The sequence below is a fragment of the Pezoporus flaviventris genome, unplaced genomic scaffold (assembly GCF_033815535.1).
Source record: "Pezoporus flaviventris isolate CSIRO_AGI_PZ_B2104156 unplaced genomic scaffold, CSIRO_AGI_Pfla_v1 ptg000090l, whole genome shotgun sequence".
In the NCBI taxonomy this organism is placed as follows: Eukaryota; Metazoa; Chordata; class Aves; order Psittaciformes; family Psittacidae; genus Pezoporus; species Pezoporus flaviventris.
This window is the reverse complement of record NW_026892638.1, coordinates 3371807-3397305: the sequence shown is the minus strand read 5'-3', so window position 1 is coordinate 3397305 and position 25499 is coordinate 3371807. Positions and strand designations below refer to the sequence as shown.

Here is a 25499-nt window from a genome sequence, read left to right as displayed (position 1 = left end):
AGTGGTATGATAGATAGGCACTGAGAAACTTGGGATAAAATAGAATCAAACAACTAATAGTTCTTCAAAGCTGGTTAGCAAGCATCTTCTCATATGTTTTGCAGGGCAAGTTTCAGGCTGAGTACCAAATGGTTACATTCATGTTAGGAATTAAACATCCATTTGAAAAAATGCTGAGGAAAGAGCAATCTAAAGCTGAGCATAATGTTTATTTCCAGCATATCTGAAATAAAATTATTTTAGGAAAGCGTGTACAGATATGACCCAGAGAAATACAATATATATGGCAATGTTGTAAATATTCAGATTTTACTGGGTAACACTGAGGATGTTTTTGCGCACAATAAACATATTTACTCTAAAAAATCTTGGATTTCTTCCCAAGGACACCTTCTGCCTATTTTAGAACAACAACAGAAGTGGAAGATCACATGTAGATATTTGTTCATGTTCACTAAAGGGTAATAGATCTTTCTGTATGCTTTTAAAACTTTGCAAAGCAGAAGATAGAGTGATATTCTCAGCATAAACTATCTGGTTCTCATACCAACTCTGAAGTTAGTCTGTATGCTTTCAGCAACATGTTCTTAGATAACTTTTTTGGAAAGCAATACTTTTTAACTGCTTAATTAAATAGTCAGTCAGACATGATAGAATAAGAACCAGACAAAACAAAAAGTTCCTTGTTTTTAGGGAAAGGAGCAATGTATTAGAGTACTGGAGTCTGAAAATAAGTATTCTAATATTAGAGCATTGTAAGATATGGTTACATTGGAAGCTCCTAATATACAAAATCAGCATTCCCTAGAGAATCTTAACTGCTTTCTTGTTCTTTCTCTGATGGCTAGACTGTATTCCTGATGCAAAATGAATTCAGCAGAACATCTGCCAAGGTGACTCTATTGTTGAGGCTGTGTCTTTTGAGGGGACTGAGGTCAGCGTGGAGCTCTGTAAATGGGAAGGAGGACAGAGTTGGGGCACAGTGAATGGGAGCTCCGCTGCAACAGTAAATTCTCTGCTTCTTGTCCCTATGATGTCATTTCTGTCTTCCTGATGCCCTTTTATGTCAGGCAGTTGCTTTCTTCACTGTACATTGCCATCTTCTTTTCTCTGTTGTTTTGTAAATAATATAGGCTGATTATAAACCTTTATGTTGTGTGCCATGAAATTACTGTAATAACACCTAACTGAACAAGGAGTTCAGTACCAGTTAGTAGCGCTACAAAGCTTAATGGTGTAATGCCATAAGTTTCAGGGACTGTATCTCATGATTATGTATAAATCACATTTCCAAGTTACTGTGATACTCTACCCCAGAAAAACCAAACCAAACCAAAAAGCCTGATTCAATAAAAATGACTGCTGCAGCATGAAAAACCTAATTAATGCAGGTATAATCTTTGTATTTTGTATTTTCTACCTGCTGTGCAATAATGTTCATAACCATGTTTAGTGGACGGTATTCACCCTCCAGATTAAAAGCCTTAAAGGAAATTACCTTTCATGTTGCAACAGTAAGACTAGCCTGCTTGAACAGTACAAATATTCTCAGTTCTAGCTTCTACAGTACCAACTGTGGTACTGTATGAATATTTGATGTATAAACAGAAACCCATAGGAGTAAGTTACTTCTTTCTTCTGTGTTTGACCCTGGTGGAAGAACCTTAGCATAGCTCTGTTGTTTACTTTTTTTTTAAGGATACTGAAAATTGTAGCTACAGCTCAGAAACTGAAAAATAACTCCCCAAGCAGTTGCTGCAGAATAATTTACGTGCTGTAAATCCTCATCCTACTTTAACGTGTGCTAACTGGTTCATGTTACTGTTACGTATGAACAGATGGCAAAAGGCACACTTGACCACAGCTGTAAATGGACCACATAGAGACAGTAAGAGTCTATTAAATCTAAGATAAAAATTGCTTAAATAAGGCCAGGAATTCCTTAGTTAAGAGTGTAACTACTGTAGATATTTGGGTGCAGATTTGAGCAGGAGTTAACCTTGCATACATATTTTAGGAAAAACATTTTTGTGGCAGTTCTTATACACTGAATTACTAACACTGTAGGTTAATTATTATGCTTTCTCTGTATTAATTGTAAGGCTGTATTATCTGAACACATTTCATCTTTCATCCAATCCTCCTTGTTAATTTTGTGCTTATTTAAAATGTGTAGCATCTAGAAATGGTTTTAGAAATTAAGTAGAACAATATTAATTTTGATTAGTTGTTACTGAAAGATTTAGATTGCAGGTAAACATTATTTAATTACATATTTTATGTATTAAAGTAACAGTAATTTTTTTTAGGTTTCCACTAAGGTTTATGTTATCTGATTTTTTATTCTTAATGTCAAGTGGTTTAGAGTCCTCGGTTGATTTTTTTAGTCTTAAATGAAGCTCCTTAGCAAAAAGAAAACTATTTAAGTTATTTGGAATTTTCTAAAAAGTCATGTTTAGGTTCACTGTCAAATAATATTGTAGTGTCATGATATAGCCAAGGTTCTTTCTAATAATGTCTTCCTACTCATGTTGCCTTTTATAAGGAGTGTATTTCTTTTACTCAGTTCTTTACGATGGAATTTACTTAGAAAATTTATGATCAAATTTGGAGGCTTATTCTGCGTCATCCATATGTAGCCAATGGCTAGAAAAAAAGGAATAATAACTTTTTTTACCACAAGAAGGTTTAGAGTATCTAAATAATCCTCATGACCTCAATTACAAATCAAAAGTGGGTTCTTTGAGGGGCAGCCAACATAGAGTTTTCTGAGGCACCCAGCCAAAACGCTTTCAGTACCCATTCAGGTATGCAAAGCCTAGCAAATGCTGTGCCATCTTACGCTGCAAAATTTGATTTTTAAAGTTGATTATTGTAAACCCCTGCTTTTCTAGGGCCATTTCTGCACTCTGTAAATTTATAAATAATCCCAGTAAACACACCAGTGAAGTCAGGGAAGATTCATAGGGGCAAAAGCTGTTACTGCTAGATGCAAAAGCGCATTCATAAAGTAGTTTCAGTTGGAAGAGACCTTAAAGATTCATTTAGTTCCCACCCCTTTAATTCAGATAAAATTTAATAGCAGTTAATTTATGGTTATTAGCTCATTCTCTATTAGGATTATAAAAAGCCTTTAAATAAAACATGCAGAATCCTAAAGAGCTGTAGAAGAAAATTAACATTTCCTCTTGAAATCTCTCCTAGTGAAGGAAGACCTTCCCCCAGAGTGGAACTGCTACATAACATAGACCCTATGTTTGTGGATAACTTCCCATGTAAGTACACTACTATTGTTCAAGAATTACTAAACATACAGTTTATCTTCTGAACACTCCTTGTTTTCCTTACGTGAAGTATTTCCTTCTAGGTGAAACAAAATAGAGTAGGATGCCTTCTGCTTTTAGGTAAATAGCTTTAAAATACAGAAACATTATCCCCTAGGTGCTCTGAGTACTTAGAATAATGACCAATGTGTGCTTCCTATTTCAGAGAGCTCTGAAGCACTGCTGAGTAATGAATAAAGTACTTTGGGACGTGGAAATGTTGAGAAGCAGCCTCAGGGAGCACAGGGAGGCACACTGCCAAAAATCCCTACCAAACCTTGTCTTCAGTGCTCCAAGTTGGCAGGTAGCTCGCAGTGAACTGTTCACCCTAACTCATCTTGGTACATCTATATAATATGACCTTGCAAATGGAAAACTTGAGTTTGTGAGAAGCTGAGGAGTTCCAAGCCTTGTGATTGCTTTTGTTCCATAATCGCATGGGTTGGATCTTTAATGCCATAATCACATGAGTTGGAGCTGAAGTTTGCCAATTCTATAGCTCTTTAAGACCGTCTGTTTTATGATTCAACATTATTAGCTTGCTAAGGACTACAGACTTTTCAAGCAGAGATTTTTTTTTCATGCAGAACTTTGGAACAGGTCCCATACAGTCTTTTTATGGCATTTCTGTATTTCATTAAATAAAGAAGTAAATCCAGGCAGAGGAAAAGTAGTGCAGTGTGGACAGTGATCTGTTGCCTGAAAGACAGATAAATGTACTGTAATAACTATATGGACAGGGTTAAGATGGCCTTCTGCAGCACAGATTTGGTTCTGTGATGCTCTTCTCAGGAAGAGAAGCACTGTGCCTCTTTAGCGCTTGTGGACAACACTGTCTACAGGTAATTCCTACATACTGATGGAATTAAGGTGTGGCTACTCCAATTCCCCTCCAAAGGATACTCAGTGAGTCATAGCATTCCTGTACAATGTTCTGCCCTGATGTGGTATTCTCAGGCATACTTCAGAGACCATCTTTTCCTTGTGGGAACTGCTGTGATTTTCCTCAGTGGAGGTGTTTGAGTAGACAAATTCTTGGTGTAAATAGAAGGGGGACATGCAGAGTAGGTTTTCAGGAGCCTAAGCTCAGGAAGTACTTCCCCAAATGGATTCCATGAAGCCATACTCTGATGATACTTCACTGTGTTTTACATATAGCATGTCCTTACTTTTTGTGTGTGTTGCATTAAATGTGGTCAGGGAGGAGGGGAGGTGAGCAGAAGCTGTAGTAAATGGAACTTCTATGCTGAATGAGATGTGACGTCTAATCATCACAAACAAAAGAGGGGATATGTGTGCCTGTAAGTTTAAAATGTTTTTACGTACCTTTCAAACCTTGAGCCATAAAAGCAAAAACATAACTCTTTACCCACATGTCCTTATGTGCCACATAAGGTTTCACTATCTCTTCTCAACAAAGGCCTACAATTTCAGGAGGTTACTTTATGCCAACTGCTTTACTTTCTTCCTTAATAGTACTTCTGATCAGGAACAGGCATAGCTGACCTCCAAATTAGTATACCTTACATTTTTCCTGGTTTTGATTTTATGATACTATTCTTAAAGGATTTGAGAGTAAGTAATTATAGTTCTGATAGTTTTGACAAAACACATCACTGTTATACATGAGAAAATATATATTAAACTGTGCTTTTTCAGATCACTGTTCCTTTATTTTCTAATGCAACAGGCCATGTCAATTTATAGTCCACTGTTGGGAGACAAGAAATCCAGCTTTCTTTGTACTTCATCTATTGTCATGATGTGATCAATTTCTTATAAGTTAACTGAAAGTTGGAATGGCTTTGCAGGATGAGTCATTGTATTATTTATGATTCTGATTTTGACCTAGCTAGTGAAATTATGCTTTCTCATATAAGGATTAAAACTTCTATTTAGCAATCTGAGTTATTAGGAGTAACTGTATGTGTATATATATATATGTAACTCAGCTGATTTCTACTTAGTGTCTGTTTTTCGTTTGCGCAAACTGAGTAATAGGTTTAGAATTAAGATTTAGATAAATGATGTTAGTTTCTCTATTATGGATAGATTAGGGAGATGCAGTGCTTAGAATACGAAAGTATTTTATATTTTCAGCAATTATGCCTCTCTGTGGTGTGTTTGGTGGTGGTTTTTTCTTCTTTCTTTGTTTGTTTGTTTAAAAAGCATGTTAAATAAACCCATACAATCTTCCTGTCACCGAGGTGATAAACTGTGTGTCACTCTGGAGCCTTGCTCTTTCCTTGACTGTTTATTGTTTCCTTGTTCTAACTGCTTTGAAATCAGAGTACTCTTTTGCTATGGTGCTAGAATACATAAATATATGAGTGTTTTGCTGGTTTCTTTCTCACCTCCTGTGTAGTCTTTGGCCTTCTTTATGCCCATCTTCATAGTCCACTTCAAAAATCACATCACCTCAATCATCTTGTTTCAAGAGAAGTATTCTTTTTTTGTAGAAACTGTGTGAGGAAGTACAATAATGCCTGGAAGGTACAGATTAGCCAAATCTTGGATTTGCAGAGTGCTGTGGAAGAGCAAAGAAGAAATTAAAACTCAAGATACTGTTAAACATAACATAACAAAACAAACAAACAAACAAAAAAAGACCCTTTCAGGATGTTGTGGGCAATCAGGCAAATTCTGGTCATGTTATTATTAAGGAAGACACCATCTTGTTGTAGTTGTGTACCTGTAGGGCATTAAGTTACTGTTGTACTTGCACTCTGTTACTTAAGGTCTCCTGAGCTCTTCAGAGTTCTTTTGCATACAATGTATACATTCTTTCAGCATAATATTTTATTTAATGAATGCATTTATCTTCATGTCTGTCTGAATAAATGGATAATGTATTTATTAGCATGAATGGTGGGATGTCTCTTATAATTCATTGATTTTTAATTTTTGACTGAAATAGGAAAACTGAGCCTTGTTCAGATTTTTTACACCAAAATAAGCATTCCTTCAGGAAAGAATTTGTGCAGAAGACATTAATTATTTTGGTGTCAACTCGACTGTTACAGCAAAGTAATCAACAAGATGTTAAGTTAAAATTAGGACATGCTATCTTGATTACTGAGCTAACTACACCTGCGTGGTCTGTTAGAACTGACCTTGACCTGTGTGTTTACCGCTCACAGAGTAACATTACATCATGCAACTTTTCAAGATCTCATACTGAGCACTAGTTTCTAACCTCTGGGCATCAGCCAGGGTTACTGCAGCAGATCTGATGAATCTACTGATCATTATCTGCTTACCTTTTTTCAGGAGCTCATGTTAAGATAAATACTATAGCCCTACAGTAGTCTTGTATCAAAATCCTGTACTTCTCTCCTGTTGTTGATACTAAGCAGCATAAGAGGGAGAAGACTAAATTAGTTGGTCTGTTGTTTCATTTTATCAAAACATACTCTTGAGGTCTTACTTCACTGACTCTTTCAAGTAATCATCATCTCTCTCAGAGGGCAGACTTTCTTCATTCATGTATAAACTTTTCCAGTGGTCTGAAACATATTGCAAGTGTTTTAGACTGTAATTCCTCATTTGTCTTCAGTGAGAATAAAGGGGTTTCTGTCCCTGACCACAGACTTTTCCCACAGGCTCCTTCTGACTTGTGGCAGCCCAGTGGAGCGGTTGGGGTTAAAAACAATCTTTTCTCTCGGTGAACTGATCTGGTTTGCAAGGCAGACCTGCAACAGTTGTGGTGATGTAACAGAGGAGGCATTGGTGTGAAAAACTAGAGTGGGATCTCCAAAAACTAGGATGCAGAAGGGAGTGGGTTGTGGTCTTTGTAGCAAAGCAGTCTGGTGGTGAGCTATTGCCAGGATGCCCAGCCTGTCCTCTCCCTTTCTGCTAACATCCTCATTCCTTTGGGCTGGTTCTGGAAATCATATGGTGACAGGATGAATCTTCTGACAGATCAGCCTTCAGATTATTCTGCATGGTGAGGGGAAAAAGGAAGAAAGGTTTCTACTACATCAGACAGCTGAATCAACTTGCCCTGTAGCTGTGTGTCTGGGAGCAGGAGAGTAGTGCACGGCTGGTTGCAGATGGAAGGTCTGGCAGCAGGATCTGGCAGCTAAGATCAGCTCTGGCCACAGGGGAACCTTAGCCAGAGGCAATAGTTTCACATAGAGTTCAAGCTGGTGTAGGTCGCTGCTGCTACCAAAGAGGAAATCCTGCCTCCCACAGTGCCTCACTGCCTCTCCTCTCTCTTGGGTCATGACAAACACTCACAAGCCAGGCTATGAACCAGGTCAGGACATTGGTTCAGATTTTAATAACCTCTTTTTTCCTTTCCTTCGGATGTATGTTTGCTAGCCAAGCACTCATTTTGGCACAAAGGATCAGACTAGAGGAAAGTTCAGGGGACAGGTGAGATTGGTTCTGTTGGCTCTGAAATAAAACCCCGAGGTTTCCATTTACTCATATATGATGGAGTGATCCAGCAGGTTTCTGCTGGGGATGTGTTTCACTGCCTCCTCTCCCATTCCCACCTGCACGCTCCTGGTGCTTATTTTGCATCCATTATGGCACTCCTCAGATACCTCCATGGACCAATCCAACTTGCTATAGCATGGTTTTCCCCTGCCAGGTATGTTGAATCTGCTCACTGAAGGAACCAGTGGATGCCAGAGGCAGTGCAAGGCAGTGCAAGGAGGGCTGTGCAGTTGGAAGTGGGAGGCAGAGGGAGAGCCAACCCTGTTAGAACCATTTGACTGCTCCTGGAGACAGAGCCCTGGAGGGAAGGAGTGGGGAGCCACATCTTCTGGTTGGACCTCACTGCACTAAACCAGTTTGGTGAGCTCTGCAGATTGAGCTGACTCAGGCCCCTCAGAGGTGGTTGCTCCTCTCCCTCCTTGCTCAAAGTCATTGTTTTTGTCTTACTGGTTGCTTCTTCATCACTCGGTTGATAATTTCGAATGTAATGAATATATATCTCAATTGCTGGGTCTCAGTGTAGATTTGTAATTTATTAGAGAGGTTGTAATTATGTAAAAGCAGGACACTGGTATGAAAGATCTATGTCTTCAAGGTTTGGGTCTGAAACATTCATATGTTCTGTTAGTTTTAAGAGTTTGTAGTAATATAAGAAAATATAAGAAAATATAAGAAAATATAAGAAAATATAAGAAAGCTAAAATTCTGTTGGAACAGAGTATATTTTTCTCTGTAACGTATAGGTTAAGAAAGTGCAAATAAAATGCATAAAGTAAATTAAAAGTTATGTAAATCAAAAATCTGATTTACATGCATTGGAAGAAAAAAAGAACCCAAACCCACACCAAAATTGATTTGCCTCATTTTTGTGACTTTGTCTTAAAAAAAGAAAAAAAGCCAAGTTGTTGATGGTTTGGCAGCTGCACAGGTGATGTCAGCTCTTCCATTGTGAAAGTTCTGTTTTCTTTTAGACAGCCTTATGGCATTTCATCAACATTTGATGATTCAGCTGAATTAAAAACCAACTGGATTTAAGTCTCAATTCCCCTAACTGCTAAACCAAACATATTTCTGACCACACAGTCATTGCTAGATGGGCTGTCTTAAAGCAGTCTTGAAACCTTATATCCCATGGAAGGCAGTTTTGTTTTGAGAATCAGAACTGAATGACATGGTGAAAGGAAATGTACCCTTTTAATACAGAGTTGTTAATCAGAATCTGTCAGTACACACTGTATTATTTTTTAATCTGACTTGCAAAATTTATTAATGAATTTAGTGAAATTCACAGAATCTTGTAACCTACACATACAGCATCACCTCTTCAAAAAGAATTTGAAGGTCTTTAAATTAGAAATCTGTATTCAAAATAAATACGTAATTGGGTGGGGCTGGTTTAGACTGAAAAAAACTTTTAGCTTCATTTAAAATTCCAGACTTAACCATAAACTAAAACTTCAAAGACATAAAAAATTGTAGTCAATTTATTTTGAAGATATCTATTCATAGAGGCAGACATCCAAGACAGAGAACTTGTAAAAACATTTTCTGATTTTTCTCCAAACTTATATTTGCCTTGAGCAAAATTAATCAAATTTTACATTGCTCTCCCTGACATTTGGAAAAGGCATTACCTCATATATTGCGCTATTAATTGCCAAAATAAATGATTGCTTATAAGGGGCTAGATCTGCTATGCAGAATGAACATATATTACAATAGAGAAACCATTTCAGTTCAGGGACTGATGTATCATTCATGGGCACTAAAATTGCATTATAATGTCTGTAGCATTATATATTATATCCATACATATACCAAAATGATTCATCTTGATTAAGGAATAGGCACTCTAGGCTCCTTTAGGCCCCATTTATTACTTATTTTGCCCAGGTGAAAGACGATTCCTGAGATTTTGCAGACCATAAGTGATTTCTTCCCCAGTTTTATTACTGATGATCCAGATGGTTTAGGATTATTTAAAAAGAAAAAAAAAAAAGTGAAAAAACAATCCCTGGTAATGGAGTTAAATTGAGTTATTCAATAGCAGCAGAAGACGTAAGTATGCATGGAAGAGTGTGCTGCATGGGCTTCAGATGTTATAAATATGCACCATGTCTGTACCAAGCAAGGACACAGAATCCACTCTCAAAAGTCAAAAACACGCAGAAAAGCGACCAGTATGGTTAGCTGACTGAACATACATTATGGCAGTTGGAATAGGAGAATGGTCAATAATGAGGAAAAAGATACATTCTTTGCTAGTCCATCTCCCTGAAGAATTATACATACGCATACTGAGCATCTACTCTGTCATCTTTTCATTGGAAGAAAATAATAAATTGCAGTGACCCTTGTAAGTTTATAAAGCAGGAGTTGTCAATATGTGATCCTGGAGCCATGCATGGCCCTCAATCACTTCATGTGGTGCTTTTCATGCTGGCCTGGCAGTTCTGGCTGGAGCTCAGCTCCACTCCCTAATGGAAGGCTGCCATTTCCAGCCAGCTCCACTGCCATTCACATCAGAGATAAGTAGTGTTTTTCTTCTGGCTGTTGGCTGTGTGAAGTTTCTGGGGTGTAGCTCTGTGGTCAGGAAGTTTGGCCTGTGGTTCTATGTTGCCTTGGCTCTTAGCCCACCTGTGTGTCAGTGTGAACCGTCCGTCACTGCAGTATTCAATACCAAGTGTACAGGGCTTGCATGTTTGGTGAGCCTCATAAATATTAATCCCCATGTTTCCTTTGGGATGTAGATAATCTCTTTTAGAATTTTGAAATATTAAGTCACTTGATAAAATGTCTACTGCCAGCAACATGACTGGAATTCAGAAATCCCTTGGCACTGCTTCTTTTTTATGCTTCGTTATATCCTATACCGATTTGAACATAACACTAACATTTTATATTTTTGTGCAGGTCCTGGCATAAATGTTAAATTACATTTTTCAAATGAAATATCTCTGAGCTGGAAACCTGTCAAGTTATAATTGTGCAAAGGCTGTGAGAGTCAGGTTATCTGCTGTTCAGTTCTCTTTACCTTGAACACTGCGACATTACAAGTAAGGTCTGGGTATTTCACATAAGGCCATCTCAACACGACCTCAATTCATAAATACTGTTCCATTGAGTTCAAATCTGTTTCCTGGAAAAAATAAGATTTGGAGGGTTTTTTTCTTGTTTTGCCATCAAAAGTGAAAGTCAAGCATTTCCTTTTACCATCTCTCATTTTGTGATATTTGACCTTGTAGGCTGTATTAGTAAGTTTGCTATTATTTAAAGTAATGAGTTTTTTTAATTCTTTAATTTTATAACAACATAATGATCTGGATAAATGTTTCAACTTGTTGATGTTCACAGGGATTTTTTTTGCTGTCATGAGTAATTCTGGGTTTTACTGAATTGCTTGTGTGGTGTGTTTTTTTGTAAAGATGAAATCCATTATAAAAATCAAGGTGAATACTTAGAAATAATGAGAGTATTTTCATACGCTTACTTTTGTAGAAACTAAGAAGAGTATGCATTTTGAAAGGCAAGAGACTGAGCATGATATTCCCGTATAAATCTTTCCATTGGAATCAAGCTTTACTATTAGAAAACTGCAATTAGAAGGGTACTAGTGGATCTAGTGAATTAAGATAGATGAGCTTCACTGGGTGAGTTTGACTGTGACACAGCCTTACGCCTTGTCCTTGTAAATGTGATGATAGCAAGTTAGAATGTCTCTGGGCTCGCCTGTTTCTTCAAGATCAGTATTCTAGTCATTCTTCCAAGGTTAAGGTCATGGCTATTCCTCAAATATTTTTACTTTAATAAAGTAACAGAAAGGCTCAGAGTTTTGTAGAAAACTCATTATTTCCATAAAGCAGCAAAAGGTCACAAAATGTCTTTTCTCAGTGAAGTAGCAAAGCCCCTTATTTCTTCAGTAATTCATTGTCACAGTCTAGGCTGGAAGAGCCCTTGACGTTTTCAGAGTTTCCTTGATGAGGTGAAATAATTGCTCTATACGTTACTGTTCAAAAAAAGGGAAATAAGTTAAAAATACATACATGCTAAGGCCTTGTTACCCTACAGAGCCATCCACTTTTCAAAGTGACGATAGGAAGCTTGTCCTTCCTTCTGGTACATTTTCATGGACTGTCATGTTAATTAAGGCATCAGAACTACAAACACACATACAACTTCAAAAACATGCTTTATAAGTAAGACAAAGGGTATACATATATAACTAAAATGGAAAAATCGTCATTTTCAAAGGGCTGCTACTGCCTATGAGCAATGATTTAGAAACACTATTGAATATTGTATTTATTGTATTTATTATAAGCATGAAGGCAAAACTGTTGCTTTTAAGACTGAGGAGAAAAGCAAAAATGAATTGACTTTTTATGTTGAAGAGGTAAAGAAGTAGATGGAAGAAGGTGCATTGTGTGACTTTGAGCCTTTGCAAAAAATACGCAGCATTTTCTCTCCAACAGGGAGAAGAGTTGTCTGTTTTTTGTAACAACAGAACATCAGTAACAACAGTGGTTCATAGCACTGCAGTAGGCCTAGAAATAACCATGAAGAAATTCTTTTGAGTCTTGTATTGATTGTGTGTGTTTGTTATTGGGAAGAGAGAAAATGCTTCTGAATTAGACAGTGCTATTCAAAGCTACCTTGTAACTTTAAGCTTTGATTTCTATGAGAATTCTTCTCTTTAGTGCTGCTTAGCACTAAAAAAAAAAGTCTAAGAAGCACCAAATAACCTGCTCATTATAGGTTTGTTAATGTACAGCAAGCAATGTCTATGCAAAACCAGTCTGTTCACAAGATACTCTCATACATGTTTGCTTTAAAACAGTCTAAATAATCTGCTTGGGTTTACAGTGTTACTCATCTACTAAAGTCAGACACTGAAACTTTGACGTGTAAGTTTTCCTATAGTAGAAGAATATCTTTTTTCCCCTATATTTCTCTGTAGTTTTTCTCGCAGGAAGACTAAATTTGCAGTGGATGTAAAACAGGATGGATTAGATGTAAAATCTAATAGAGTGGGTGTTGAACAAGACTTTAAAATATATGTATTTTATGAGACATGCAGTAAGCTCTAAATTTTGGCTTTATTGTGGATGATGGCATCCGTGAGTGTTATGGCAAGTATCCATAACATTTTCTCCTGCCTATTTCTCCATCTCTTTGCATTTGTGCCTCTTCCCAAAACTCCAGTCATGGAAGTAGGAGTTAGAGAAAATACAATGAGTTGCTTCAAGTCTTATATCCCAAGAAAGAACAGGCTAGACACTTACAGCATTATCCATTATAATGAGGAAACTTTAAAATTTCCCTACATTTTGTGGATGATATTTCATTTTGACAGTTCACTGCCTGAGATTTGCTGAATTTCAGTAGTTATCAATACTTAAAGACAAACTGCTGAGGATCAAACCTCTTCTGGTGAGATGGGCACTTTTAGCCAGAACTGTTTATACTCCAGTTGATGGTCTTGTGCGTACTGGATCCCACAGCTAAATCAGTTGCAGAAGGAACATGAGTTGCATTCATGCCAAGATAACAACATGCATTTTGCTGAAGAAACAGGGAGAATTTCTTACATCTCCTCCTGGAGTTTGCTTTGTCCTGTGTATTTCCCAATGAAAACAAAGCAACAGGTTGCTTCTCAGAATCATGTCTAGCAAAAGGTAATTCTTGTCATGAAGTTTCCATTGTATAAAATGCTGAAAATAAATTTCCAGTACAGCATCATTTACAAAATTACAATACAAAACAGTGCAAAATTTTCTGTTCACAGTTAACTGATAGTTTTGGGTGGGGAATCTTCATCTACTTGTATCAAAGACTTTATGCTTTTGTAGCTACAGGGGAGAGAAACATTCCCTCTGTGCCTCCAATTTCATTTATAAGTGTGTGGAGAACAGTCATGTGTTTCCATACCACTGAGAAAAAAATGAGAACATTATGTTTCTAAAGGTCTAAGTGTATTTTCTAATTGTAAAAATATTAACTATGCCTTTTGCTCATTTGCTTTCGTATTTCTCAGTAGAATTTTCTTTGAAAACATAGTCTTACTATTTCTTATCTTGCTGATAAGTAGCTGATTCAACTGACTGATTTGAGATTTTTAGGAACTGTATAAATTATATTACTAAGAGAGAGTCCCAATTTTAGTGTTTGTAAGAGACTTAATTTTTATGTTCATCAGTGGAAATTAAAGTGGTACTTTCACTGCTTTCAATGCTGTAACCACTATGATCTACTGTATATACTAAAAACTTGAACCATGTTCCATATATTATCTCTAGATATTTAGGAGAAGAAAAAAAAAATCTCATGTTAAATTAAAACATGTTGGTGCTAATCCTAAAACATAAAGGAATTCAAATAGACAGAAAAAACAGTATAATTTTTTACCCAGTCCACAGATGCATACTATTTGTATTATGTATGCAGCTGAACAGTGTGAAGAGTACAGCTTTCCAATTGCTAAAATGACCTTCAATTCGAAACAGTGTATGCTGAAAGGTATTTCTATGTTCTTACGTTCCAACATTAAACCTTCCTGCCATCTTCTGTCTGTTCTTCCCAGATCCAGGTACTTCCAAACTGTGAAATACCTAAGGAAATCTGGATTATTTTTTTTTTTCACTGCCATTCTGAGTTTTATGGTGTGATGTAGAGTCTCTAATTTAGATGTATTTGTAGACTGCCTGCTAATAAAACTATACACCAGACTGCTTGCAAATGAAAACCAGTCTGTGCCTATAGAATATTTTGCATCTAGGGAACCTAGAAAAACACATAGATCATTACATTAAAATTTAGAAGATAGTAAGAAATTAAGAACCTAGTGGTTTAAGATTCTTAAGAATTACAAATGACGTACCCATAAAATTTGCTTGCTTTCCTGTGTAAATTAAGTTTTATGTACGAATTTGGCACAAGTGGATATCTCATCACTAAGATAAAGGCTTTTATTTCCGTGTTATTAAAAATATTTGTATTTATGATCTGATGTGAGCTGGAAAATATGGAGAAAATGTCCATCCTAGAGTTTCATACAGACTGTTGAGGAGAAATCTCTCTTGAAGGATAGAAGATCACAGTTCAAATCCCTTTGTAATAGTCAGGGAAACTCAGTTACCAATTGCTAGGGCTTTCAATGTGACCTGGCAATTTCCGTCTTTAGGGAGGGAAGTATTGGACAGATGGAAAAATGACACTTAAGGAGAGTTCAGAAGATGTGGCTGTGGGAAGCAGCTCTGACCACAAAGAAAAGCTGCAGGGTGGCTTCACGAGTTTTACTGCAGTGAAGTTATGGTTCATTTCTCAACTTTGTGTTTTCCTTTCCAGATGCATACTCCTATAAAGAATCAAGTGTTTGGGTGCCTGTTACCTGAAGTTTTGTATAAGATTTCGAGGAAGTTGCAGACAGCTTTCTCGAGGGTAATATTTATGTGGAGTTCCATAACATTTAAGAAAGTCTGTGATTTTTTTAACCTAGCGCTTCTGCTATTGCAGCACAAAAGCAGGCTCAGGTGATTCAAAGGAGTCTACAATGTCTTTTAATAGAAAAGTAATCACTTGTGATTTTTGAACTGCTTTGGTTTTATTTCCTTTCTACTTAATGAGCATCATACAAGTAAATGTTTTAAATCCTGATAATAGAGTAAAATTATTTCCATTGGAGCAGAAGCTGTTATGTGCAAAACCTTATGATTTATTTTAATGGAAGCAGTAGGAGAATGATACCATTACCATTTATCTGACATTATGTAGAAACTGGTGAATATAACAGAGATTTCTTGGATGTTGATTCTATACCAAATAGTATGTTGATTTTAAAGATGATATTAAACATACTAGAAAATACTCTCTTTCTGTTTGGGTTTCATGTGTAAGTGGTTTTTGGTTCACCAGCCCCAGACTTCTGTCTGGGAATCTCCTTTGTGGTTTTATAGACTACTAATCAGATCACAAGAGGCGGGGAGGCATATGCATTGGCTTACTGTGAAAATAATACTGATTATTGCTTGTTGCTTTTAAGTTCTTGTGGAATCATAGAAAAGTTAGGGTTGGAAAGGACCTTAAGATCATTTAGTGCCAAACCCCCTGTCATGGGCAGGGACACCTCACACTAAACCATGTCCCCCAAGGCTCTGTCCAACTCAGCCTTGAACACAACCTCCCTGGGCAGCCTATTCCAGTGCCTCACCACCCTCACAGTAATAAATTTCTTCCTTATATCCAATCTAAACTTACCCTGTTTAAGTTTTTACTCGTTACCCCTTGTCCTATCACTACAGACCCTAATGAGGAGTCCCTCCCCAGCATCCTTGTAGACTCCCTTCAGATACTGGAAGGCTGCTATGAGGTCTCCACGCAGCCTTCTCTTCTCCAGGCTGAACAGCCCCAACTTTCTCAGCCTGTCTTCATACAGGAGGTGCTCCAGTCCCCTGATCATCCTTGTGGCCCTTCTCTGGACTTGTTCCGACAGCTCCATGTCCTTCTTATGTTGAGGACACCAGAACTGCACACAATACTCCAAGTGAGGTCTCATGAGAGCAGAAGAGGGGCAGGATCACCTCGCTTGACCTGCTGGTCACGCTCCTTTTGATGCAGCCCAGGGTACGGTTGGCTTTCTGGGCTGCGGGTCCACACTGAAGCTGGCTCACGTTAAGTTTCTCATCAACCAACACCCGCAAGTCCTTGCACTTGGCTTTGTTAAACTTCATAAGGCTGGCATCAGCCCACCTCACAAGCATGTCAAGGTCCCTCTGGATGGCATTCCTTCCCTCCAGAGTATCAACCGAACCACACAGCTTGGTGTCATTGGCAAACTTGCTGAGGGCGCACTCAATCCCACTGTCCATGTCAGCGACAAAGACGTCAAACAAGACCGGTCCCAACACCGATCCCTGAGGGACACCACTCGTTACTGGTCTCCAGCCTCACATTGAGCCATTGACCACAACTCTTTGTGTGCAGCCATCCAGCCAATTCTTTATCCACCAAGTGGTCCATCCATCAAATTGAAGTCTCTCCACATTAGAGACAAGGATGTCATGTGGGACAGTGTCGAACGCTTTACACAAGTCCAGGTAGATGACATCAACTGCTCTACCCCTGGCCATCAGTTCTGTAGCTCCATCGTAGAAGGCCACCAAATTGGTCAGGCAGGATTTCCCCTTAGTGAAGCCATGCTGGCTGTCACCAACCACCTTGTTGATTTTCATGTGCCTTAGCATGCCTTCCAGGGAGAATCTGCTCCAAGGTTTTGCTAGGCACAGAGGTGAGACTGACTGGCCTGTAGTTCTCTGGATCATCCCTTTTCCCCTTCTCAAAAATGGGGGTTATATTTCCCTTTTTCCAGTCATCAGGAACTTCACCTGACTGCCATGATTTTTCAAATACGATGGCCAGTGGCTTAGCAACTTCATTTGCCAGCTCCTTCAGGACCCATGGACCTGTGCACATTCAGGTTCTTAAGATGGTCTCAAACCAGATCCTCTCCTACAACAGGCCTAAGGTCTTTATTCTTACAGTCCCTGCATCTGCCTTCCAAGACTTGGGTGGTGTGGTCAGAGGCTTTGCCAGTGAAGACTGAGGCAAAGAAGTCATTCAGAACCTCAGCCTTCTCCAAATCCAGGGTAGCCAGTTCTCCTGATAGCTTCTGGAGGGGGCCCTTGTGTCCCTAGTCTGTCTTTTATTTGCAGTGTACCTATAGAATCCCTTCCTGTTATCCTTAACATCCGTAGCCAAGTTTAATTCTAACTGGACCTTAGCTTTCCTAACCTGGTCCCTAGCTTCCTGGACAACATCCCTGTTTTCTTCCCAGGCTGCCTGTCCTTGCTTCCACCTTTTATAAGCCTCTTCTTTTCCCTCTAAGTTTCCTCAGCAAAGAAGAAGGAAAAAGGAAGAACCTGAGTGATTTAGTTTCCAGCGTTTGATTCAACTATTAAGCAGAATTCTAGTCTGCAACATGCAGAGTTGTTCACTTCTCCCTTAATAAAAACATTTTTGTAAAGTGAAGAAACTTTTCTTGATCACCCATAGTGCTTTAGAGTATGATCTCAGCAGAAGTTAAAAGAAAAAAAATAATTTATCCTCTTGAACTTGTCGTTGCGAGGTGACACAATCGTTTGAAAACCTGTCTTCCTGGAGTGACAGTTTTCAGTGAGCTAACAGTCTGTATGCACAAGATTATTTTATATGCAATATCTCTTCGGACATGTGCATTAAGTGCCACTTTATTCCCCAAAGCTGCCTTACTGCAAGCACTACTCTCTGCAATTCAGTAGTTTCTTGCCTTTTGCCTATGTGACACAACTTTGTTATGACTGCATTCCTTGCTCTGAGGGTGTAACTGATGGTATCCTGTGATGGGTCCCTCTTGTCACTCCTATAGCTCACTGTGAGTCTCTCCAGCCTCTGTTAACAGAGATATGCCTGAAAATGTGAGCACTCCCAGTGATTCTCTCAAGGGTCTTTGCAAACAAGCAGAACTTTATTGCAGTGCAGTCTTAGTGACATTTGCAGCTTATGTGGTGCCTGCTGACAAAATGAAATCTCTTTTATCACACTGGGGTAAGGATGGCAGGGGGCCAGCAGCTAAGGCAGATATTCTAGCTGTTCTGATAGCAATAAGCTGATATGCTATTAAAAGAAGATTTTACAAAGCAATAGAGTAACATGGAGGTTTTCCACAAAATATGTTGGTGATAGAGAAAAAATTGCATGTAATTGAATTTGAGGATGTAGCCAAGTTACATTTGCTCACACAATGTAGTCTAGTCCAATTGGAACATGACTGTTGCTGGCAAAAGTAGATGATGAACTTCCTAAAGAATTTATGTCTCATGCCGTTTTTCAGCACGCTTGAGTTTTTCTCACTGTGGATTCATGCTGTGTAGTTGATGTCTAATCAGGCCAGGTAGAGACTGTAGTCACACTAAATATATTAGCAACTGCCAAGATGATGTGCCTTCATTCAAGATGTTTCATGAGGTCCAAGTAGTAAGCACTGAAACTGTTGGCCCGGTGTGTTACATTGGTATGCCTCCTGTCAACTAAAACATCACACAAGATGGTGTCGTGGTTTAAGCCCAGCTGTAATCCAGAAACCACGCAGCTGCTCGCTCACTCTCCCACCTTCCTCCTCCAGCTCCCAGTGTGGTGGGGAGGAGAATCCAAAGAATGTAACTCACACGGGTTGAGATAAGAGCAGTCCAGTAACTCAGGTATAACACAAACCACTGCTGCTGCTGCCATCAATAATAATAATGATAAGGGAAACAACAAGGGAAGAGAATACAACTACTTACCACCCACCAACCGATACCCAGCCCAACCCGAGCAGTGATCTAGCCCTTCCGGGTAACTGCATAGCCAGACAAAATTTATAATGAAAAAGAACTACAGAGTTAATTCTAGTTACTAAGAGAATATCTAGGGAATCCTTTTGTGTGGTATACAGTGCAAACCACAGGGTATCAAACTGTTTGTACATCCAGGTAGTGTAATATGCGCACACACTTCTGTTACAGGAAATGGTGGTGATATTCCTGCTATGGCGAAGGATCTTCAATGTACTTTACATCTGCAAAGCACTAGCACCTGTTTATTATTTGTTTCAGATGTGTGTCTAATTTGCACTGGAAAGAGTGTGAGCCATCTAAAATCTTACTTCACCCTGTGTTTTGTGGCTTTTCTTAATGCATGCTTTTCAGTTTTTTCCATTAAGCAGTTTGCAATTAAGCTTGGAGCTTTATGTGATTGTATCGTCCCTGTCATATGGCTGAATCTGCGCCTACATTAGGGTATTATAAATAGAAGTTAAACTATAGGAATGTTGCTGTTTTTCACTTTTTCATTTGGGAGATACACTGCAAATGGAGGATAAGTTCTAAGATGAAGAACCAAAGGTAGAAGCTTCATTTGCTTCTTTTGTTTGTAAAGGGCACTCATTATACGTAACTGGTTATAAAAGAATCTTTTTGTTACTGTGTGGGAAGTTGGTAAATTGTAGAGGCATAGTCAATCTGACACTCAGGCTGTTTAGATTAACTTTTTAGGCAGGGCTATGTCTCCTAAATAAATAATAAATTGATGTTCTTTTGTCTTTCTCCAAAATTGCTCTCCAGTACCCAACATTGCCACACTGCACACTAGTATTGTAGACCACAGTGTACAGAAATATAGCATGCTTCAAGCAATATTCTTTTGGACCCTTTAAATTTTGTGGTTGGGACCTCACTAAATGGCATGTTAGAGAGAACTTTACACTCTTTGATCTCTCACCAACCAAGAGAACTTCTTCTCAGCATGTATCATTTTCATCATCTTAATCATAGGCTGAAGGCAGAATATTTTATTTTTAGATGTACTGCCTATTTGTATCTCCACATTTTACATTTCCATGAATTGCATGAGTTGGTCTCATTTAAAGAACGAAGGAGAGCTAGAAGAATGAGAACAATTGATCTATGCTGACAAGATCTGTGCAAATATCACTGTATATATAGATACAGAATATGTATTCCCCATATATTCTCTTTTTCAAATCTCAGTTGAAAATCTGTAGTTTATCTTCTTCCTTCTTATTATTAAAAATTAGATGTGGTTAAATGAATATACTCTTCAGAAATTGATTGCATTTAATAAAATGTTTCCACAAATTTACTTTTCAAACTGATCTAAAGAATGAGCCTTTAGGTACAAGTTCAGATTGTACCTTTTTTTTTAACCTCTGAGATTTACCATATGTGTGTAGACTATCCTTAAATAACCTTTTTTTACAAATTACAGCTATGCAGCACTTTACATGTTTGCTTTGCAAAGCAGAAAGCAAAAGATTGAGACAAATCATAGGAAATACTTACGGAGGGGTGCTGGCAGATCTGAATTTTCCAGCCTACCTACCATGTACTGTGTTGCAGTGTCCTTCTGTTGTCTTTGCTATTTTTTTTTAAATTCTGCTAGGAAAACTTTTTTTTTTTTTTTTTTTTTTTTTTTAGTATTTGCACATGATTGAATATTAAATATTTCAGAGAATAAATATCAGTGAAAGCCATCGGGAGCATTGTAAGCTTAGAAAAATAACCCAAGTTGGATTTATAGACCTCATTAAGGAAGAGAAGTAGAGAGCTTCTGATAAGACATCTAAAGCTGTAAAATGTAATAAAACTGGATCAACCCTTCTTCTTTTTATTCATGCAGCACCAGAGGGTCATAAAGTTATTTTGGGGTACATCAATTGCAGAAGAATTTAGAAGGTTTTCAGTTACACAGAAAAGAAGTGGATTTTCAGATGTTTTTGTCTTTTCAAGGTGATCAGATAGGTTTGTATTTTTTTTTATTTTAGATAAATTTCTGATAGGTCACTGTGCAGAAGACAAGGAGTCAATGATCGATTCTCAAGCATACATTGGTCACCAGGGAAGAAATGTGAAGAAATGTTTCTTCCTATTTTCCACCCTCAAAAATCATTGGCCAGTTGAATAGGTGAACTGATGAGTTAAGCAGAAGCCTATTGTAAGTGTATGCAAAAATACACAGGAAGACAGTGTTTTTTACTCTGGAAGAGCTAGCCAGCCAACCTAAATCAGGGGTACACATGGGATACTGAATGAGGTCAGAAAAGCTTTTTCAAAAGGCTAGAGTTAAAACACGGGGCTAAGCACACTGCATCGTTTTTTATGACCTTCCTTATGCTTAGAAAGTGAAGTGAAAGAACAGACTGCTGGACAAAGTAAGCAGTTTTGGTTTATCTCTTCTGTTTTGCTTTGACTCCTCAGTTGTTAATTACTTCTTAGGATACACTGCTGGGTTGAATTTACCAAATAACTACTTCAGTGTGGCAAAACCTGTTATCTTTAGCATTTCTGTAAATTGTAGGGGCTTTTTTAAATTTAAAATGGTATGATTGAAGACAGAAGTAATGTAGGTATCAGATTCTTATTTCAATCACAGTACAATAAATCCGCTGTGAATCCATTCTTTCAATTACATTACCCTTGATTTATGTTCTGGTATAAGTGCAAAACAAGCCTTAAGCAAATGACTGACTTGTCTACGCTGATACAGACAGATCTGTGCACTGGAAGCCACTGCTAATACAAATTAATATTCTTATTTCTTTATGCTATCCCTGTGTCCTGGGTTCAGCAGTAGCAGTCATTTTTCTCCTTCTTAGTAGCTGGTGCAGTGCAGTGTTTTTGACTTTCGGCCTGGGAACGACGCTGATAACAGATTCCAGTAACTCCTGGAACCATTTTTCAGGCTGTCAAGACTGAGAATGGTCTTCATATATGATATAAACTCTATAGTCACTTGCCAAGGGCAATATTTCTGAAGGACTTTTTTTTTCCTAGAGAGGTATAAAAGCTATTTGAATATTTTTCAGAGACCTACAACTCCAAACAAAACTCTAAAATATTTAAATCAATTCATTGTAGCATTAAATACTTGAAAACAAGTATCTGCATGAAATTTCACTGCTTTCTTATATTATTAAAGTTGTATCATTTCCCAAGAGACTAATTAAAAAGAAATATAGCAGCTGGTGAGGCTCTGAAGTTGGGCTTCAGGAAACAGTGGCTTCAGTTTGAAAATTCATTACAAAGGCTGTGGGATTTTTCTTTTAAGGGAAAAACAAAGCTTTAGTATTTCAGCAGCCGCTGCTATGCAGGTGATCAAACAGCAGAAAAATAAAATGTCTAGCCTCTTTGCACAAGCAAAAATATCAAATTTTTTAGATACAAGTGTATAAGAAGGGTAGGCTGGCATTTAACAGCAGACTTGATTACACAGACCTATAAAAGGCATCTGCTGAATTAGTCCATGGGGCTGTTGTTACTGCCTGGACACTCATACTGGAAAAAAAAAAACACAACATAAAAACACAAAACAACAAATGAACCTACCCCAAAACAGCAATCTAGAACAGGTGCAGAGAAAAACTGCTTAAATGCTATGGGAATAAAAGTTTTCTCTTTTTTACCAAAACAAAAAAAGAATGTGACCTCTTTAGTCTGCCAGATTGGAAAAGGAATCCCTGTAAAATCCATACAATGCCCATTCATTTTGTGTTTCACCTGCACTACCAGAAGTTGAAGAATGAAGACAAAGGTAGAAACTGAACAGCTGGGTTGAAGAGGAGAAAGTGGGTTGCATGCAGGGGGAGGAATATCCAAGCTTAAGGTGGAAGTCATAGGATGAGAAGAAGAGAATTCATATCAAGGAATATTTTTATTTAAATTAGTTCTGTATCTGGTGCTTGTATGATGTAAGAAACTGTCAGTCCTGTCAGCAATCAGGTCGAAGGAGGTGATCTTGCCCCTCTACTCTGCTCTTGTGAGACCTCACCTGGAGTATTGTGTGCAGTTCTGGTGTCCTCAACGTAAAAAGGACATGGAACTGTTGGAACAAGTCCAGAGGAGGGCCACGAGGATGATCAGGGGACCGGAGCACCTCCCATATGCAGACAGGCTGAGGAAGTTTTGGCTGTTCAGCCTGGAGAAGAGAAGGCTGCATGTCATGTCAGGACCTGGGACTTGGTCCCTGGAGTGATCTACGAACGTAACAGTAGTAGCAGTGATTTAGGAGATCTTTCAGTTCTATATTCCTGACTGGCAAAAAATACAGGCACTTTTATGAGCAAACTTAGCAATTCCAATCATGAACATCCTTAATACAGATATATGAGATACAGATACAATGTCTGTATAGGAAATGAGTCCAGTTATCCAGACTAAGATGTGACATTTTCCACTGATGACTTTTTGCAGTGCAGTTCAAGTCGAGTTAAATGCCTCCAGTGAAACATAGCACAGATGTTTTCACATATATGTGACAAATTGTTCATTGAATACATAAAAATAAATGGATGATACTTCTTTGTTTTCCAATAGAATTCTAACAATTATTTCATGCATGTGTAATGTATGTAACTTAGTTTACTGTTTTATTAAGGTCTTAGCATTGACAACAGGACATCTTTACCACAGAGTAATTCTTCTCCATGGAATGACTCATATTTCAATATATCCATGCATGCAGCAATCCGACATGGAAAATGGAAGTTACTAACTGGATATCCAGGTAATGAAGTAACTCCTTTTTGTATAGTATATCACATCTCCCACCTGCCCCAAACACAGTTTAATTCTGTTTAATGTATGCTCATTTCTTTTAGCTATTCTGCTAATTTCTCAGGTTTTTGATCACATGCAAAAATCTAGAAGGGACCCTTCTAAAATCCTAATGACACATTATGTCAAGTTGGAAGGGACCCATGAGGGTCATTGAATCCAAGAAGCAAGTCCATTAAATTAATTAATATGAAATTAAGTGACATAGAATTTTGAATCCCAATGGTGCAGCTTTTTTGTATAAAGAGGACTCCTGTGTAGGTATCCCTGGACTAGAGGTACTCTGGTGCTGTGATGGAGTTAAAGAATGCAGCAACAGTCACTGTCCAGTGGCTTGTCAAAGGACCTAGGGAATTCATTGATAGCAGTATAACTCTTATGTCTCCATACTGATGCACTGTATCTGAGAATTAACCCCTGGTCTGTTCCTCTTTCTGCAGGCTGCAGTCATTGGTTCCCTCCACCATCTTTGTTCAATGAGTCAAGGATTCAATCATCTGATCCACCAACAAAGAGACTTTGGTTATTTGATATTGTTCATGATCCTGAAGAGAAAAATGATTTGTCTGAAAAACATCCTCATGTAGTAGAAAAATTGCTCTCACGGCTTCAGTATTATCATAAACGTTCAGTGCCCGTGTTCTACCCTGATGAGGATCCCCATTGTGATCCAGCAGCAACTGGGGCCTGGGGTCCTTGGGCATAGTGCACAGCACTTCATCATGCAGAACAAGCCTGTAGCAAAGCCTGGTTTATGGGCTCAGTGTCCTTGTCACATATTTCTTACCTTGTTAAAACTATTGCTTACTGTGAGCTCATGCCTTGAGTAATCTAGTAATTTTTACTCTTAAGATGTGTTGGGAATCTCATTGCAGTCTTTGCCCACTCTCTCCTCCCAACTGTGTGTGAAATGTTGTTTAAATTATAAATCTGTTGTTCAAATATGCGTTGTCCAGAATATGCTTTTAATGAAGAAGGAAAAATGTTGCCTCCTTCCCTGGAAGAGATTGTTTCTCTTAAAAAGCTGCAACAATCATGGCATCAGGGACATCCAGAATGCATTCATGTTGGGGAATAAACTGATTTTCATTTTCATGTTTGTCCAGAAGAAAAATTCTATTGGAAGAGATTACATATCTGTAAAGAACAGGAAAAAAAAACAACAAAAAACACCTAATAGCTGACATAATAACTTTTGCCCTTATCATGCACCTCTGTCTAGAAAAGAGAACAGATGGAAATCTCCAACAGAAAAATGAAACAGATAAAACCAAAAAACACCTCCCAGAATACAGCAAAATCCCTCATCTATAACTGTTTATTTATATCGCTGTTTATATATCAAACTGGAGTAGAGAGTGGTGGTCAACTGGACTGTCAGGTAGAGGGATCTGGGCAATCTGAAAAAATGGGTGAACAAAGGCTTCATGAAATTCAATAAAGGCAGAGTCCTGCACTTGGGGTGAGGTGCCCCCATGCAGGAGAACATACTGGGCTATGATAGGATAGAAAAGTTTTTTTTCAGGGAAAAAATTCTAAGTGTCTTGCTGGACAATAAATACAACAAGATTTGCCATGTGCTCTTTGGATG

At 38.0% G+C, this 25499-nt stretch overlaps 1 protein-coding gene across 1 annotated transcript in view; it reads left to right on the top strand.

Annotated features, from left to right (window-relative positions):
* ARSB (arylsulfatase B) overlaps window positions 1-25003 on the top strand; it is a 59631-nt gene extending 34628 nt beyond the window's left edge. Inside the window, exons 6-8 of the mRNA XM_061475716.1 lie at window positions 3205-3275; window positions 23730-23858; window positions 24349-25003. Of these exons, the coding sequence (XP_061331700.1) occupies window positions 3205-3275; window positions 23730-23858; window positions 24349-24614 (466 nt within the window). The 3' untranslated portion in view covers window positions 24615-25003. The remainder of the gene's footprint in view (window positions 1-3204; window positions 3276-23729; window positions 23859-24348) is intronic.
* Window positions 25004-25499: the final 496 nt, after the last annotated feature.